This window comes from Zophobas morio, unplaced genomic scaffold (assembly GCF_036711695.1).
Source record: "Zophobas morio isolate AGI-343-1 ecotype UQ-CSIRO unplaced genomic scaffold, CSIRO_AGI_Zmor_V1 ptg000012l, whole genome shotgun sequence".
NCBI classification, from domain to species: domain Eukaryota; kingdom Metazoa; phylum Arthropoda; class Insecta; order Coleoptera; family Tenebrionidae; genus Zophobas; species Zophobas morio.
Genome location: NW_026972117.1, coordinates 5255435 through 5270705, shown reverse-complemented (window position 1 = coordinate 5270705; position 15271 = coordinate 5255435). Strand labels below are relative to the sequence as shown.

The 15271-nt window shown below is 36.3% G+C and overlaps 1 protein-coding gene across 2 annotated transcripts; it reads right to left on the bottom strand.

Annotated features, from left to right (window-relative positions):
* Window positions 1-7894: 7894 nt before the first annotated feature.
* LOC135127674 (collagen alpha-1(I) chain-like) lies at window positions 7895-13000 on the bottom strand. Of its 2 annotated transcripts, XM_064054212.1 has the most exons (6): window positions 12833-13000; window positions 12275-12361; window positions 12073-12228; window positions 11753-12023; window positions 11494-11703; window positions 7895-11460 (listed from the first exon to the last, which is right to left on the bottom strand). In XM_064054212.1, the coding sequence occupies exons 1-6, from the start codon at window positions 12929-12931 to the stop codon at window positions 7916-7918; spliced, it is 4368 nt and encodes a 1455-aa protein (XP_063910282.1). In that variant the 5' UTR covers window positions 12932-13000; the 3' UTR covers window positions 7895-7915. The 2 variants fall into 2 exon arrangements, with proteins under 2 accessions (XP_063910282.1, XP_063910281.1); XM_064054211.1 differs by having other exon boundaries at window positions 7895-11703.
* Between the last annotated feature and the right edge of the window lie 2271 nt (window positions 13001-15271).

Below are 15271 nucleotides of genomic sequence, written 5' to 3'. Positions count from 1 at the left end.
AAAATTTTCAAAAAGTGCAAAAAACGCAAAATAATTTCCAATAAGTTTCCAATAAAAAGGTGAAAATGCCTCTATTCCAACAGGAAATTTTCAATAAATTTTCAATCCAAAGTCATTTTCATTGTAATTCTTTAAATAACCGCTAAAAACGTCAAAATAATTTCCAAATTTTTTCCAAAAACCGTAAAACGCAAAATAATGTTGCAATAAATAATTCTTCAAATAACCGCACAAAACGAAAAAATTATTGCCAAAAGTTAAAACTGTCTCGATTCGAACAGAAAAAATATTTACTGATAGGAAATTTTGAGTAAATTAAATTATTAATTTAAAATCAGTTTCGTAATAATTCTTCAAATAACTGCGGAAAACGGGAAGAAAGTTCAAAAAAATTTCCAAAAAATGTTAAAATGGGTCCTATTTGAATAGACAAAATTACTGCCTTATAGAAATTTTTCTGTAACTCAAGAATCTGAAGCAATTTTCTTCCAAAATTTTCAAATAAGTGCAAAAAACGCAAAATAATTTCCAAAGTCATTTTCATTGTAATTCTTTAAATAACCGCTAAAAACGTCAAAATAATTTCCAAAATTTTTCCAAAAACCGTAAAACACAAAATAATGTTGCAATAAATAATTCTTCAAATAACCGCACAAAACGAAAAAATTATTGCCAAAAGTTAAAACTCTCGATTCGAACAGAAAAAATATTCCTGATGGGAAATTTTGAGTAAATTGTTAATTTAAAATCATTTTCGTAATAATTCTTCAAATAACTGCGGAAAACGCGAAAAAAGTTCTAAAAAATTTCCAAAAAATGTTAAAATGGGTTCTATTTGAATAGACAAAATTACTGCTTTATGGAAATTTTTCTGTAACTCCAGAATTTGAAGCAATTTTATTCCAAAATTTTCAAATAAGTGCAAAAAACGCAAAATAAATTCCAACAAGTTTCCAACAAAAAGGTGAAAATGCCTCTATTCCAACAGGAAATTTTCAGTAAATTTTCAATCCAAAGTCATTTTCATTGTAATTCTTTAAATAACCGCTAAAAACGTCAAAATAATTTCCAAAATTTTTCCAAAAAACGTAAAACGCAAAATAATGTTGCAATAAATAATTCTTCAAATAACCGCACAAAACGAAAAAATTATTGCCAAAAGTTAAAACTGTCTCGATTCGAACAGAAAAAATATTTACTGATAGGAAATTTTGAGTAAATTAAATTATTAATTTAAAATCAGTTTCGTAATAATTCTTCAAATAACTGCGGAAAACGGGAAAAAAGTTCAAAAAAATTTCCAAAAAATGTTAAAATGGGTCCTATTTGAATAGACAAAATTACTGCCTTATAGAAATTTTTCTGTAACTTAAGAATCTGAAGCAATTTTTTTCCAAAATTTTCAAATAAGTGCAAAAAACGCAAAATAATTTCCAAAGTCATTTTCATTGTAATTCTTTAAATAACCGCTAAAAACGTCAAAATAATTTCCAAAATTTTTCCAAAAACCGTAAAACACAAAATAATGTTGCAATAAATAATTCTTCAAATAACCGCACAAAACAAAAAAATTATTGCCAAAAGTTAAAACTCTCGATTCGAACAGAAAAAATATTTACTGATGGGAAATTTTGAGTAAATTATTAATTTAAAATCATTTTCGTAATAATTCTTCAAATAACCGCACAAAACGAAAAATTAATTGTCAAAAGTTAAAACTGCCTCCATTCGAACAGAAAAAATATTTATTGATAGGAAATTTTGAGTAAATTATTAATTTAAAAGCATTTTCGTAATAATTCTTCAAATAACTGCGGAAAACGGGAAAAAAGTTTCCAAAAAATGTTAAAATGAGTCCTATTTGAATAGACAAAATTACTGCGTTATAGAAATGTTTCTGTAACTTCAGACTCTGAAGCAATTTTCTTCCAAAGTCTTCAAATAAGTGCGAAAAAAGCAAAATAATTTCCAAAAATTTTCCAACAAAAAGGTGAAAATGCCTCTATTTCAACAGGAAAAAGTACTTATCGTGGGAAATCTTCAGTAAATTTTCAATCCGAAATCATTTTCATAGTAATTCTTTAAATAACCGCTAAAAACGTCAAAATAATTTCCAAAATTTTTCCAAAAAAACTTAAATCGCAAAATAGTTTTTCAATAATTAATTTTTCAAATAACCGCAGAAAACGAAAAATTAATTGCCAAAAGTTAAAACTGCCCCTATTCGAACAAAAAAAATATTTACTGATGGGAAATTTTGAGTAAATTATTAATTTAAAATCATTTTCGTAATAATTCTTCAAATAACTGCGGAAAACGGGAAAGAAGCTCCAAAAAATGTTAAAACGGGTCCTATTTGAATAGACAAAATTACTGCCTTATAGAAAATTTTCTGTAACTTAAAAATCTGAAGAAATTTTCTTCCAAAATCTTCAAATAAGTGCGAAAAAACCAAAATAATTTCCAAAAATTTTCCAACAAAAAGGTGAAAATTCCTCTATTCCAACAGGAAAAAGTACTATATCGTGGGAAATTTTCAGTAAATTTTCAATCCGAAGTCATTGTTATAGTAATTCTTTAAATAATCGCTAAAAACGTCAAAATAATTTCCAAAATTTTTCCAAAAAAACTTAAATCGCAAAATAGTTTTTCAATAATTAATTCTTCAAATAACCGCAGAAAACAAAAAATTAATTGCCAAAAGTTAAAACTGCCTCCATTCGAACAGAAAAAATATTTACTGATAGGAAATTTTGAGTAAATTATTAATTCAAAATCATTTTCGTAATAATTCTTCAAATAACTGCGGAAAACGGCAAAGAAGTTCCAAAAAATGTTAAAATGGGTCCTATTTGAATAGACAAAATTACTGCCTTATAGAAATTTTTGTGTAACTTAATAATCTGAAGCAATTTTCTTCCAAAATCTTCAAATAAGTGCGGAAAAAGCAAAATAATTTCCAAAAATTTTCAAACAAAAAGGTGAAAATGCCTCTATTCCAACAGGAAAAAGGACTTATCGTGGGAAATTTTCAGTAAATTTTCAATCCGAAGTCGTTTTCATAATAATTCTTTAAAAATAATCGCTAAAAACTTCAAAATAATTTCCAAAATTTTTCCAATAAAACTTAAACCGCAAAATAGTTTTTCAATAATTCTTCAATTAACCGCAGAAAACGAAAAATTAATTGTCAAAAAAATGTTAAAATGGCTCCTATTTGAATAGACAAAATTACTGCCTTATAGAAATTTTTCTGTAACTTAAGAATCTGAAACAATTTTCTTCCAAAATCTTCAAATAAATGCGAAAAAAGCAAAATAATTTCCAAAACTTTTCCAACAAAGAGGTGAAAATGCCTCTATTCCAACAGGAAAAAGTACTTATCGTGGGAAATCTTCAGTAAATTTTCAATCCGAAGTCATTTTCATGATAATTCTTTAAATAACCGCTAAAAACGTCAAAATAATTTCCAAAATTTTTCCAAAAAAAACTTAAAAGGCAAAATCGTTTTTCAATAATTCTTCAATTAACCGCAGAAAACGAAAAATTATTGCCAAAAGTTAAAACTCTCGATTCGAACAGAAAAAATATTTACTGATAGGAAATTTTGAGTAAATTATTAATTTAAAATCATTTTCGTAATAATTCTTCAAATAACTGCGGAAAACGGGAAAAAAGTTCTAAAGAATTTACAAAAAATGTTAAAATGGGTCCTATTTGAATAGACAAAATTACTGCCTTATAGAAATTTTTCTGTAACTCAAGAATTTGAAGCAATTTTATTCCAAAATTTTCAAATAAGTGCAAAAAACGCAAAATAATTTCCAACAAGTTTTCAATAAAAAGGTGAAAATGCCTCTATTCCAACAGGAAATTTTCAGTAAATTTTCAATCCAAAGTCATTTTCATAGTAATTCTTTAAATAACCGTGAAAAACGTCAAAATAATTTCCAAAATGTTTCCAAAAAAAAGTTGAAACTGTCTCTATTCGAACAGAGAAAAGTACTTACTGATAGGAAATTTTCATTAAATTATTAATCCAAAATCGTTTTCGTAATAATTCTTCAAATAACTGCGTAAAACCGGAAAAAGCTCCAAAAAAAATCCAAAAAGTGTTAAAACAGATTATATTTGGATAGACAAAATTGCTGGCTTATGGAGAATTTTCTGTAAATTAAGAATCTGAAGTAATTTGTTCTTAAGGTCTTCAAATAAATAAGCACGAAAAATCAAAATAATTTCCAAAAATTTTCCAAAAAATTTTGAAACAATTTTATTCCAGTAGTAAAACATTTTCGTTCATGGTGGACTTAAGCAGATTACCGATTTAAAGTTACTTACATTAATCCTTCAAACAACAGCAGAAAATAGAAAAATAATTTCCAAAATTGTACCAAAAAAATATTAAACTGTCGAACAGAAAAAGTTAATTTTAATCTATTCAATTAGGTTTGGAAAATGTCAAAATTTGGTCGAAATTTGAAGAAGGGGGGGAAAATTTTCACTTTTAAAAAGTCGTCTAAAAATTGCGAAAAAATTGAGGGACGTAGATCTCGACATGCTGATTCCAAAAATATAGCCTGTTGATGGTCACGGAGCGACATTTTCGAAAAAATCGGTACGAAATGCGAATTTTTCAAAATTTCAAAAATTTCGATATTTCAACGCTCGATTCTGGAAAAACGGTCGCCGCTATCAAAGAATCGAGACCGGAAGGGAGTTCTAGGGCTCGAAATCTACAAGAAAATGTATTCAGATATGTTTCGAAAATGTCAAAATTTGGCCGAAAATTGAAGAAGGGGGACCACTGGAAAATTTTCACTTTTAAAAAGGTCGTCTAAAAATTGCAAAAAAATTCAGGGATGTAGATCTCGACGTGCTGATTCCAAAAATATAGCCTGTTGATGGTCACGGAGCGACATTTTCGAAAGAATCGGTACGAAAAGCCAATTTTTCAAAATTTCAAAAATTTCGAAATTTTAACGGTCGATTCTGGAAATTCTTTAATCTTCTTTAAATAACTACAGAAAACAGAAAAAATAGATTCCAACAAATTTCCAAAAAAATTTAAAACTACCTCTACTCTAACTGTAATAATGTAAAAAGTACGAACTCATAGGAATTTTCGATATATTATTATCAAACTAAAACCAGTTTCATAATAATTCTTTAAATAATAGTTGAAAAACGGAGAAAAATTCTAAAATATTTCCAAAAAATATAATAACGGTTTTTATTTGAAAAGGCGACACTGATGGCTCATAGAAAGTTTTCTGTAAATTAAGGATCTGAAGCAATTTTTCTCTAAAGTCTTCAAATAAGTGCGAAAAGCGAAATAATTTCCAAACATTTTTCAAGAAAAAAATGTCAAAATTGATTCTATTCCAACTCGAAAAATTATTTATCGTGGGAAATTTTGAGTAAATTATTATTCCCGAATTCATTTTTTATTAATTCTTCATGTAACTGTGGAAAATGGGAAAAAGTAGATATTCCAAAAAATTTACAAAAATGTTGAAACGAATTTTATATGAATAGCTAAAAGTGCTGGTTTGTAGATAATTGTCTGTAAATTGAAAATCGGAAGCAATTTTTCCTTAAGGTCTTCAATTAAATAAGTACGAAAAAATCAAAATAATTTCCAAAAATTTCCCAAAAAAAGTCAAATTGTCTCTTTTCGAATAGAAAAAGTTACTAGAACATAGAGAATTTTCTGTAGATTGTTAATCTAAAGTCAATTCCACAGTAATTCGTTAAAGTTAAAAATAATTTCCAACTAACGATAAAAAATAAAAATTGGAAATTTTTGATAGATTATTATCAACCTGAAGGCATTTTTATAATAATTCTTTAAACTGGAAAACGGGAAAAATTCCAAAAAATTTTCAAAAAAATATAAAAACGGGTTTTATTTGAAAATGCGAAACTGTTGGACCTGAAGCAATTTTCTCCAAGACTTCAAAAATACGAAAATAATAAAAAAAAATACGGAAAACGCAAAATAATTTCCAAAAATTTTCAAAAAAATCTCAACACGGCCTTTATTCGAATAGAAAAACATTTTAGTTTATGAGGATTTTCAGTACATTGCCAATCTGAAGTTGTTTCACCATAATCTTAAAAATAACTGCAGAAAAACAGAAAATAATTTCCAAAAATTTTCAAAAAAAAAAGTTAAAACTGCTTCTTTTCGAACAGAAACAAATTGCTCAGACATGAGGAATTTTTAGTAGAATCTCAATCTAAAATAACAATTCTTTAAATAACTACGAAAAAAATAAAAAATTATTTCCAAAAAAAAATCTCCAAAGAACGTTAAAACTGCTCACTCATAGGGAATTTTCAATATATTATTACCAGTCTAAAGCCATTTTCATAATTCTTTAACCAAATGTGGAAAACGGAAAAATATCAAAAAAATTCCAAAACATGGTAAAAAGGGTTTTATTTGAATAGACGAAACCGCGCGGTTATAGAGAATTTTTTGTTAATTAAGAATCTGAAGCGAATTCAATATAATATCCAAAAATTTTCAAAAAAAAAGAGTACAAAACTGCCTCTGTTCGAATGGAAAAAATTGGTGGACAGATAGAAATGGCTTGGAGTTCAGAATAAAAATTATTTGAAAAAATGCGTTAAAAGGGATATTTTCACAAAATAATTTAATCAGAAAATTTTCAGAAAATGTGTTCACTGATTGTCTTCACGTGTGATTCGATTACATGTATACCTAGTTGCATACATGAATTTATTTAATATGTATAACGTATATGAAATATCTAAAATTCTTTACTGAAACACAGCATCGTAATCTAAAAGTTGTTCGGTGATCTGTATAAATAAAATAATATAATATAAAATATTTTGAAATTTTCTGTTCGCGTAACTGGAAATTTTAATCTTGCGGATTAATAGCAAAATGATTTTATGCGGAAAGATCTTGTCGCTTTTATGTTAATAACATATATACATCCATTTAAACATAAACGAAGCCGCGTGACTGGTTATAACTGCATTTTTATAGTTTTAAGGTCATTTTTTACTTATTCTGTTCTTAGGAATGTCTTTTTTTCAAAAATTATGTAAGATAGATACAAATCTCAAGGCTGTCAACAACACTTTCATACAAAATGTATTATCATCAGTAATAACAAAAATGTGACTTGACGATTCGCTATTTCTGCAAAAAAATCACCTACGTATATCCTGTTAAAAAAAAAAACATTTTACAGATGGTAATTGACGACAATTTTTATTATTAAAACTTAGTACTAAAAATAGTACACAACAAGAAGACAAAACTGTTTGTACATTATTCCACCCATCCAACTGAAAAATATTTATAAAGTAATTAAAAATTCTTATTTGTTAGAATCCGTGAAGAAGTAATAACTGTAGGTTAGCGAAATAAAACAGATCTAAAAACAGACTTCATTGTTATATAAAATCTCCATAATTAGTACTGTGGGGTGACTGCACAAAAGCGAAAGGGCAATTTTTGGTATAAATTAATTAAATTAACTGAGTCCTACTCATTCGAGAAGTTTTCTAAATTACTGTTTTGTGTTATTCCCAACTTTTATATTGTTTTGGCTTCAGTTACACAGAACCAAACTTGTAGGTATGCAACCCACAATACAGATCTATATAAAGGGTTATCACCCTCATTCCAATTAGTTGTTCGTTTAAACTTCAATCGATAATAATAAAAAACCAATTAAAAAATTACCTGAAACGACTGTTTTAACAATAAATTATAATTTACGCCACAACACATTACCAACACGTTTTAATCACAAAAATAGCTATTTAAAACAAAGATACCGTCGACGAAAAAAACTCAGTTATTTATAACTGTATAATATACGATTTATAAGTTACAAAAGATATCTTATCAATTAAACAAAAAATTACATTAACAGGAGACGAAGGACCCATCTGGATTGGTTTTGGGTTTGGGGAAACACAGCTTCCCGTTACCATTAAACACACAGGTGTTCGTAAACACGCCACAACTCGAAGACTGGGTGTAATAGACTGAAGGTGTCTTCTGACCTGTGTACGGGTTCTTCGAACCAGTTTCCGACTTAGTCAATGAAACGAAATTAGGGAGAGATTTGCCGCTCTTGACTTGGTAATTAGCCGGTTGGTACGTGTATCCGGAACCGAACCCGATGTGCCCATTCCGGAAATGGGTATTCGACGATACCGCATAGATGGGTCTCTTGTAGATAACTCGACCCGTCCCAGGGGTTAGTGTGACGCTTTGAGCTTGAGAGTTCTTTCCTGTGGAATAGGTGTTTTGACCGTTCGCGACCGACTTGACTCTCCCTCTGAAACCCGGAGGGATTTGGTAACCGGGAGAGCCCGGGACGTACTCTCCCGGTTGCAGGATTGTACCATCAGGAGGATAACCGTAGCTTTGTTGGACTGTCGCGTCGAGATCTTCAAGCGGATCCAAAACTATGTGTTGCCTCTGGTTTTTGGAAGCCTGACTGATTATACTCTTGGTCCTGGTCTTAGGGGTGGTGTAGTCCCCTTCATAGTCGTCGTACTCCTCATCATGGTACTCATCCGTAGCCGTTTCCTCCATTTCCAGATCGTGAACGGTAGTCTGGTCGACTTCTTGCCCCCTCGGAACCGACGAATCCCGTGTTATCGTTTTCTGAACATTCGACCTATCGTTGGTTTGCAAAACCTGACTCTGCGTGTTAAACGCGGACTTATCTGCAGTAAAATTCAAGGGTTTGAACTCCGGGAAAGCCGCGAAGCTCGAAATCCTGCTTTCGTTTCTCCCGGAAATCCCGTCTCGACCTCCAGACCCTGCTTGCGCCGCCCCCGTGTACCTAATCCCGTACTGGAACTTCCCCTGGATTTGGCTTTGCGCTTGCCCTGAGTACGTTCCACTCTGGGCACTCGCCATCCCGCCGCCTCCAAACGGCGTGGTCTGATTTTCTTGTTCGTGTTCGTCGTACGGGGTAAACCCAATCTGGGCTTGGGATGACGTGCTACCGGGACCGTTGGCCTGGGCATCCGACATTCCGCCTTTACCACTGGCCTGTACTTGGGTCTGACTACCGTGGTTCCACCCTGCTGTTTGTGCGCTCGAAATCGTGTCACCGGTCTCTGAAGCCAATTGAACTTGAGCTTGACTTTGCCCTAAACCACCCCTACCTTGTGCGGCGCTCTGCGCGCCTTCTTTGCCTCCAGAAACTTGAGTTAGGGCACCTCTTTTCCCGTCGTCGCTCCCGGCTAAAGCGTTGAAGGAACCTGAGCCTGAGTAGGTACCTGACACTTGGGATTGCGCTGTACCTCCTTGGAATCTACCTTGCGCAGACGCGCTAGCCAGAGTTTCGTTGTTTTTTTGTTGGACGGAAGTGAGGACTTGGGAGTCGGAGTCGTCGACTTGTTCGCCCTCTGTGAAGCGCATGGGGCCTTCGCCGGGGCGACCGTACACATCGACGTCTCCGCCGTAGCCCGACCCTCCTGAATATGGCGGTTGGCCACCTGGTGGAATTCCGTGTGTGTAACCTGGTTGCTGACCCGGAATTCCAGGATAGCCGGGTTGTGTTCCTGGAACGCCTGGGTAGCCAGGTTGTGCGCCTGGAACTCCTGGATAGCCGGGTTGTGCGCCTGGAACTCCTGGATAGCCGGGTTGTGCGCCTGCGGTTCCTGGGTAGCCCGATTGAACGCCTGGGACTCCCGGATAGCCGTTTTGTCCGCCAGGAGTTGGCAGATATCCGTTTTGTACTCCCGTATGGATAGGTGGTCCACCTGGGGCTGCCGGATAGTCTGTTTGTACACCTGGTACTCCCGGATAGCCCGACTCTTGACCTGGGACGCCCGGATAGCCTGAAACACCTGGATAGCCCGGAAGACCTGGTTGTGGGACTGGATGCACGCCTGGGACGCCCGTATAACCTGGTTGTTGGCCCGGAATTCCCGGATAACCTGTTTGTTGCCCGGGGATACTTGGTACTTGTCCCGGACCGGCAGGATAAACTGGTTGTTGGCCCGGAATGGCCGTATACCCTGGTTGTTGTCCAGAAACACCAGGTACTTGTCCCGTGACGCCAGGATAGCCCGATTGTTGGCCCGGAATTCTCTGATAACCTGGTTGTTGTCCGGGTACACTTGGTAGTTGTCCCGGACCGGCAGGATAAGGTTGTCCCGGATAACCCGTTTGCTGTCCTGGAACGTAACCCGGCTGTTTTCCTGTACCTGGATAACCTGGTTGCCCTCCAACATCAGATCCAGGAATAAACGGTCTTCCATTACCCCCTGGTTGTGCTCCTGGATAAACCTGTTGGCTTCCAGGTAATCCCGGATACGTTATCCTTTCCGGAACTTTGTGACCTCCGGGATATTTTGTTCCACCCGTTACGGTTTCCGTTTCTCCGAACCTCCCATTAGCTCTACCATTCTGGTAAGCTTCGTACTCTCCAGCAAACGTTCCCGAAAATCGACCTCCTTGAGCAGCTTGGTGAAGGTAATCTCCAGCGAATTGACCACTAAATTTCCCACCTGGATGACCCCTTCCAGGCCAGTGTCCAGGCGGTAATGGATATGCAGGTTGTCCTGAAATACTTGGATAGTCTGAAGGTCCTACAGGTTGCGGCGGATATCCGGGAACTTCTCCATGGGGATATCCCGGGTAACCTGGTTCTCCGGGTTTAGGTGGACCTGTTGGTCTTTGCCCAGGATATTGATCTTCTCTCGTATAACCAGTCTGTGGTGGTACTTGTGGTACTGATGGTTTTTGGCCAGGACGTGGGTATCCCGGGTACCCCGGTGGAACCGTATATGGTCCCAGTCGGTCTCCCGGCAATCTCGGATACCCCGTCTGTGGTGGTACTTGCTGTCCTCCGTTACCTCCTTCGGGATATCCAGGTTGTGCCGGTCCTGTTGGTCTCCCGTTGATAGGATATCCAGGTAGTGTTCCAGTGGGGGTCCCTCCGGCACCTCCTTCGGGATATTCTGGTTGTGTTGGCACTTGTGGTCCTGTGGGTCTTTCTCCCTCGGGATATCCAGGTACTCTTCCATTGGGACGTCCATTGTGATACACCGGTTGTGTTGGCGCGTGCGGTCCGGCGGGTCCAGTACCTCCCTCAGGATATCCAGGTTGTTGTGGTCCTGTTGGTCTTCCATTGGGGCGTCCTTCAGGATACTCAGGTTGTGTTGGAACGTGCGGTCCCTCTCCGGTACCTCCGTTAGGATATCCAGGTATCTGTGGTCCCGTTGGTCTCCCATTGAGGCGTCCTTCAGGATACTCAGGTTGTGTTGGGACTTGCGGTCCTGTGGGTCTGCCCCCGTTACCTCCCTCGGGATATCCAGGTTGCGGTCTCCCTCCGGCACCACCGTTAGGATATCCAGGTTGCGGTCTCCCTCCGGCACCTCCGTCAGGATATCCAGGTTGCGGTCTTCCTCCGGCACCTCCGTCAGGATATCCAGTATGTGCTGGTTTCCCGTTAGGGTGCCCATTGGGATAGCCAGGTTTCTCTCCAGGGCGTACACTCGGATAACCTGGATGATCCACCCCTCCGTTTGGGTATCCCGGTCGTCCTGGCCTTTGATACTGAGCCCCAGGATACTCCAAGTGCCCGTTAGTTCTCCCATATTGTAAACCTTGATCTTGCCCATAGCAGTCGTCACACCCAACTGGGATACTTTGGCTTTGGGCCTGCCCCATTCCACTACTACCACCTGTCAAACCAAGGTTAAAACAAGTCAAACTAAAGAGAAAAAGTCTTACTGACTACAGCCTTCGAGCTTCCGTACGAAGACTCAGCTTCAGCTTTCCCCGGGTCTTTACTATTTCCAAAATTCAAGTACTGGGACTGCGTTTGCCCCCTCACCCTCCCCACGAAAAAGTGGCTCGTGGAACGTTTCGCCCGTGTCGCGCCACCTTCAGATTCGAATTCCGGCACGATGCTGTTTTGATGGTCGCTGGACAGCTCGTGGATGAGAAAAGTGGGAAAGCCGCGACAGAATTCCACAATTCTGGATCCTCCAATCGTGAGAATCTAAAACTGTGTGATTATACAGAGTGTTCAACTTTTCGCATAGATTTACTTGTCGTTTGGACAGCTGGTTTTCGGCCATGAGGAAGTTCTTGGTCAGGTTTTCCATCGTGGAGGTGTCGGAAAATTGCCCGACGAAGCTCTCCCCTCCCTTTATGAACCCAAGTAAACATCGCGACTCGATCAGGTCCTTGTAGGCCACCACTCGCTGAAAAATCGGGTTAAATTTGGCTTGCGGAAGCGGCGGTTCTTACGGTTTGATAATCAAACAAAGTCCGCGATTTTGAGCTGGCTTTGTGTATGGAGTTGAGTTGGGACGGGTCTTCGGCATTGGAGACAACCTACAAAGAAATGAGCGTTAAAAAACCGTTTATCAAACGTGTCCTAGAATTATTGACCCCAAATTGTACAAGAAGTTGATAAGTGGATGACAAAATAAAATTTCGTTTCCGTGAAGGAAGACTGGGTTATCTGATAAAAGAACAATGCAGAGTGCATTGTCTTAAAAAAAAAAAACAAAAAAACAAAAACGAAAAAGACACAAGTTAGAATTTTGGTTTGTTCGACTCAAAAAAACTGACTAGCAACAAAAATCAGTCAAACATTTAGTGATAACTTTTTTAAATTAAGATAACACTCGCTTGTATTAAAAAACACACCGATTAGCAACCTGGTGGAATTTTTTGACTTCTGGTTTTTGACAATTTTTCGAAAATGGTACCTGAATGGTCGTGCTACACCCGACAAGTCACCTTCCGATAAAAGTGACTTTATTCACACCCAATGGGTTAAATGTTTGTATGAAAACTCACCCCATCCTGGGCAAAAACGGCACAAGTCTGAGCACCCACTATGACACAAATCAAAATTAAGCGCGCCATGGAGTAAATGACCATCAGCTGGCCTATCATTAAATGCTGAATCTATTCCTGGTTATGAGTGACCCTTGACATGGTGTCCCCTAGAAGATATCGCACTCGAATATAGTTCATTTCATCTCATTTATATACAAAACAAGCAACAACTTATACAAAAATTAAATCACTCATCAAAATGTAATCTGATCTTGGCATCGCTCGAGACTATGTACAGCAATGGTTTGGTGCACTGTGTGTTGGGTAATAAAATAGTGTCAGATATTTGTTTACAAGCACGAGGAATTTTATGCACTTCTGCTGGAAATTATCTCGGCTTGGATTCGTAAAAACGGGGTTTTGGGGCGAGAATTAGGGTTTTTCGGGTTGGGGATTTTTTGGGACGCGCTGTATCGTGGGTGTGCGCGGTTAGCACATGTAGAAGTACGACCGGAATCCATAAATTAACAATCATAATCAACGTCAGTCTTAATAACAGGACGGGATTTATTAAATCTGACCTAAAATAAATCACTATTTATGAACTGTGACTAAGTATTATGCAATTATGCAGTTCAGGTTTCTGGTTGTAAATAAGTGTAAACAAGAATAGTTTCGAGACAACAGAAAATTTAAAACCTTACGTACATGTGGGAATAGCGAAATAATAATAAAGATTTAATGCAATTTACGGAACAATTTTCCACCAATTTTCATCAAAATTTTCGAAATTTTGCAAAATACATTTTCTTGTAGATTTCGGGCCGTAGAAGTCACTTCCGTAAACAGTTCTTCGATAACTCGATTGGTTTTTCCAGAATCGCCCTTTGAAATATAGATTTAATGCAATTTACCCACCAATTTTCCACCAATTTTCATCAAAATTTTCGAAATTTTACAAAATACATTTTCTTGTGGATTTCGGGCCGTAGAAGTCATTTCCGCAAACAGTTCTTCGATAACTCGATTGGTTTTCCCAGAATCGCCATTTGAAATATAGATTTAATGCAATTTACCCACCAATTTTCCACCAATTTTCATCAAAATTTTCGAAATTTTACAAAATACATTTTCTTCTGGATTTCGGGCCGTAGAAGTCATTTCCGCAAACAGTTCTTCGATAACTCGATTGGTTTTCCCAGAATCGCCCTTTGAAATATAGATTTAATGCAATTTACCCACCAATTTTCCACCAATTTTCATCAAAATTTTCGAAATTTTACAAAATTCATTTTCTTGTGGATTTCGGGCCGTAGAAGTCATTTCCGCAAACAGTTCTTCGATAACTCGATTGGTTTTCCCAGAATCGCCCTTTGAAAAATAGATTTAATGCAATTTACCCACCAAGTTTCCACCAATTTTCATCAAAATTTTCGAAATTTTACAAAATACATTTTCTTGTGGATTTCGGGCCGTAGAAGTCATTTCCGCAAACAGTTCTTCGATAACTCGATTGGTTTTCCCAGAATCGCCCTTTGAAATATAGATTTAATGCAATTTACCCACCAATTTTCCACCAATTTTCATCAAAATTTTCGAAATTTTGCCAAATACATTTTCTTGTAGATTTCGGGCCGTGGAAGTCACTTCCGCAAACATTTCTTCGATAACTCGATTGGTTTTCCCAGAATCGCCCTTTGAAATATAGATTTAATGCAATTTACCCACCAATTTTCCACCAATTTTCATCAAAATTTTCGAAATTTTACAAAATACATTTTCTTGTGGATTTCGGGCCGTAGAAGTCACTTCCGCAAACAGTTCTCGATAACTCGATTAGGTTTTCCCAAAATCGCCATTTGAAATATAGATTTAATGCAATTTACCCACCAATTTTCCACCAATTTTCATCAAAATTTTCGAAATTTTACAAAATACATTTTCTTGTAGATTTCGGGCCGTAGAAGTCACTTCCGCAAACAGTCCTTAGATAACTCGATTGGTTTTCCCAGAATCGCCCTTTGAAATATAGATTTAATGCAATTTACCCACCAATTTTCCACCAATTTTCATCAAAATTTTCGAAATTTTACAAAATACATTTTCTTCTGGATTTCGGGCCGTAGAAGTCATTTCCGCAAACAGTTCTTCGATAACTCGATTGGTTTTCCCAGAATCGCCCTTTGAAATATAGATTTAATGCAATTTACCCACCAATTTTCCACCAATTTTCATCAAAATTTTCGAAATTTTGCCAAATACATTTTCTTGTAGATTTCGGGCCGTGGAAGTCACTTCCGCAAACATTTCTTCGATAACTCGATTGGTTTTCCCAGAATCGCCCTTTGAAATATAGATTTAATGCAATTTACCCACCAATTTTCCACCAATTTTCATCAAAATTTTCGAAATTTTACAAAATACATTTTCTTGTAGATTTCGGGCCGTAGAAGTCAC

What these genes read in the sequence shown, in the direction of transcription:
- LOC135127674 (XM_064054211.1), bottom strand. Translation starts at nt 12,931, where the DNA reads ATGATAGGCCAGCTGATGGTCATTTACTCCATGGCGCGCTTAATTTTG. An exon ending in CTTTGTTTGATTATCAAACC is followed by an intron (nt 12,229 to 12,274) that starts GTAAGAACCGCC and finishes CCGATTTTTCAG; the next exon opens with CGAGTGGTGGCCTACAAGGA. An exon ending in ACCAGCTGTCCAAACGACAA is followed by an intron (nt 12,024 to 12,072) that starts GTAAATCTATGC and finishes ACACAGTTTTAG; the next exon opens with ATTCTCACGATTGGAGGATC.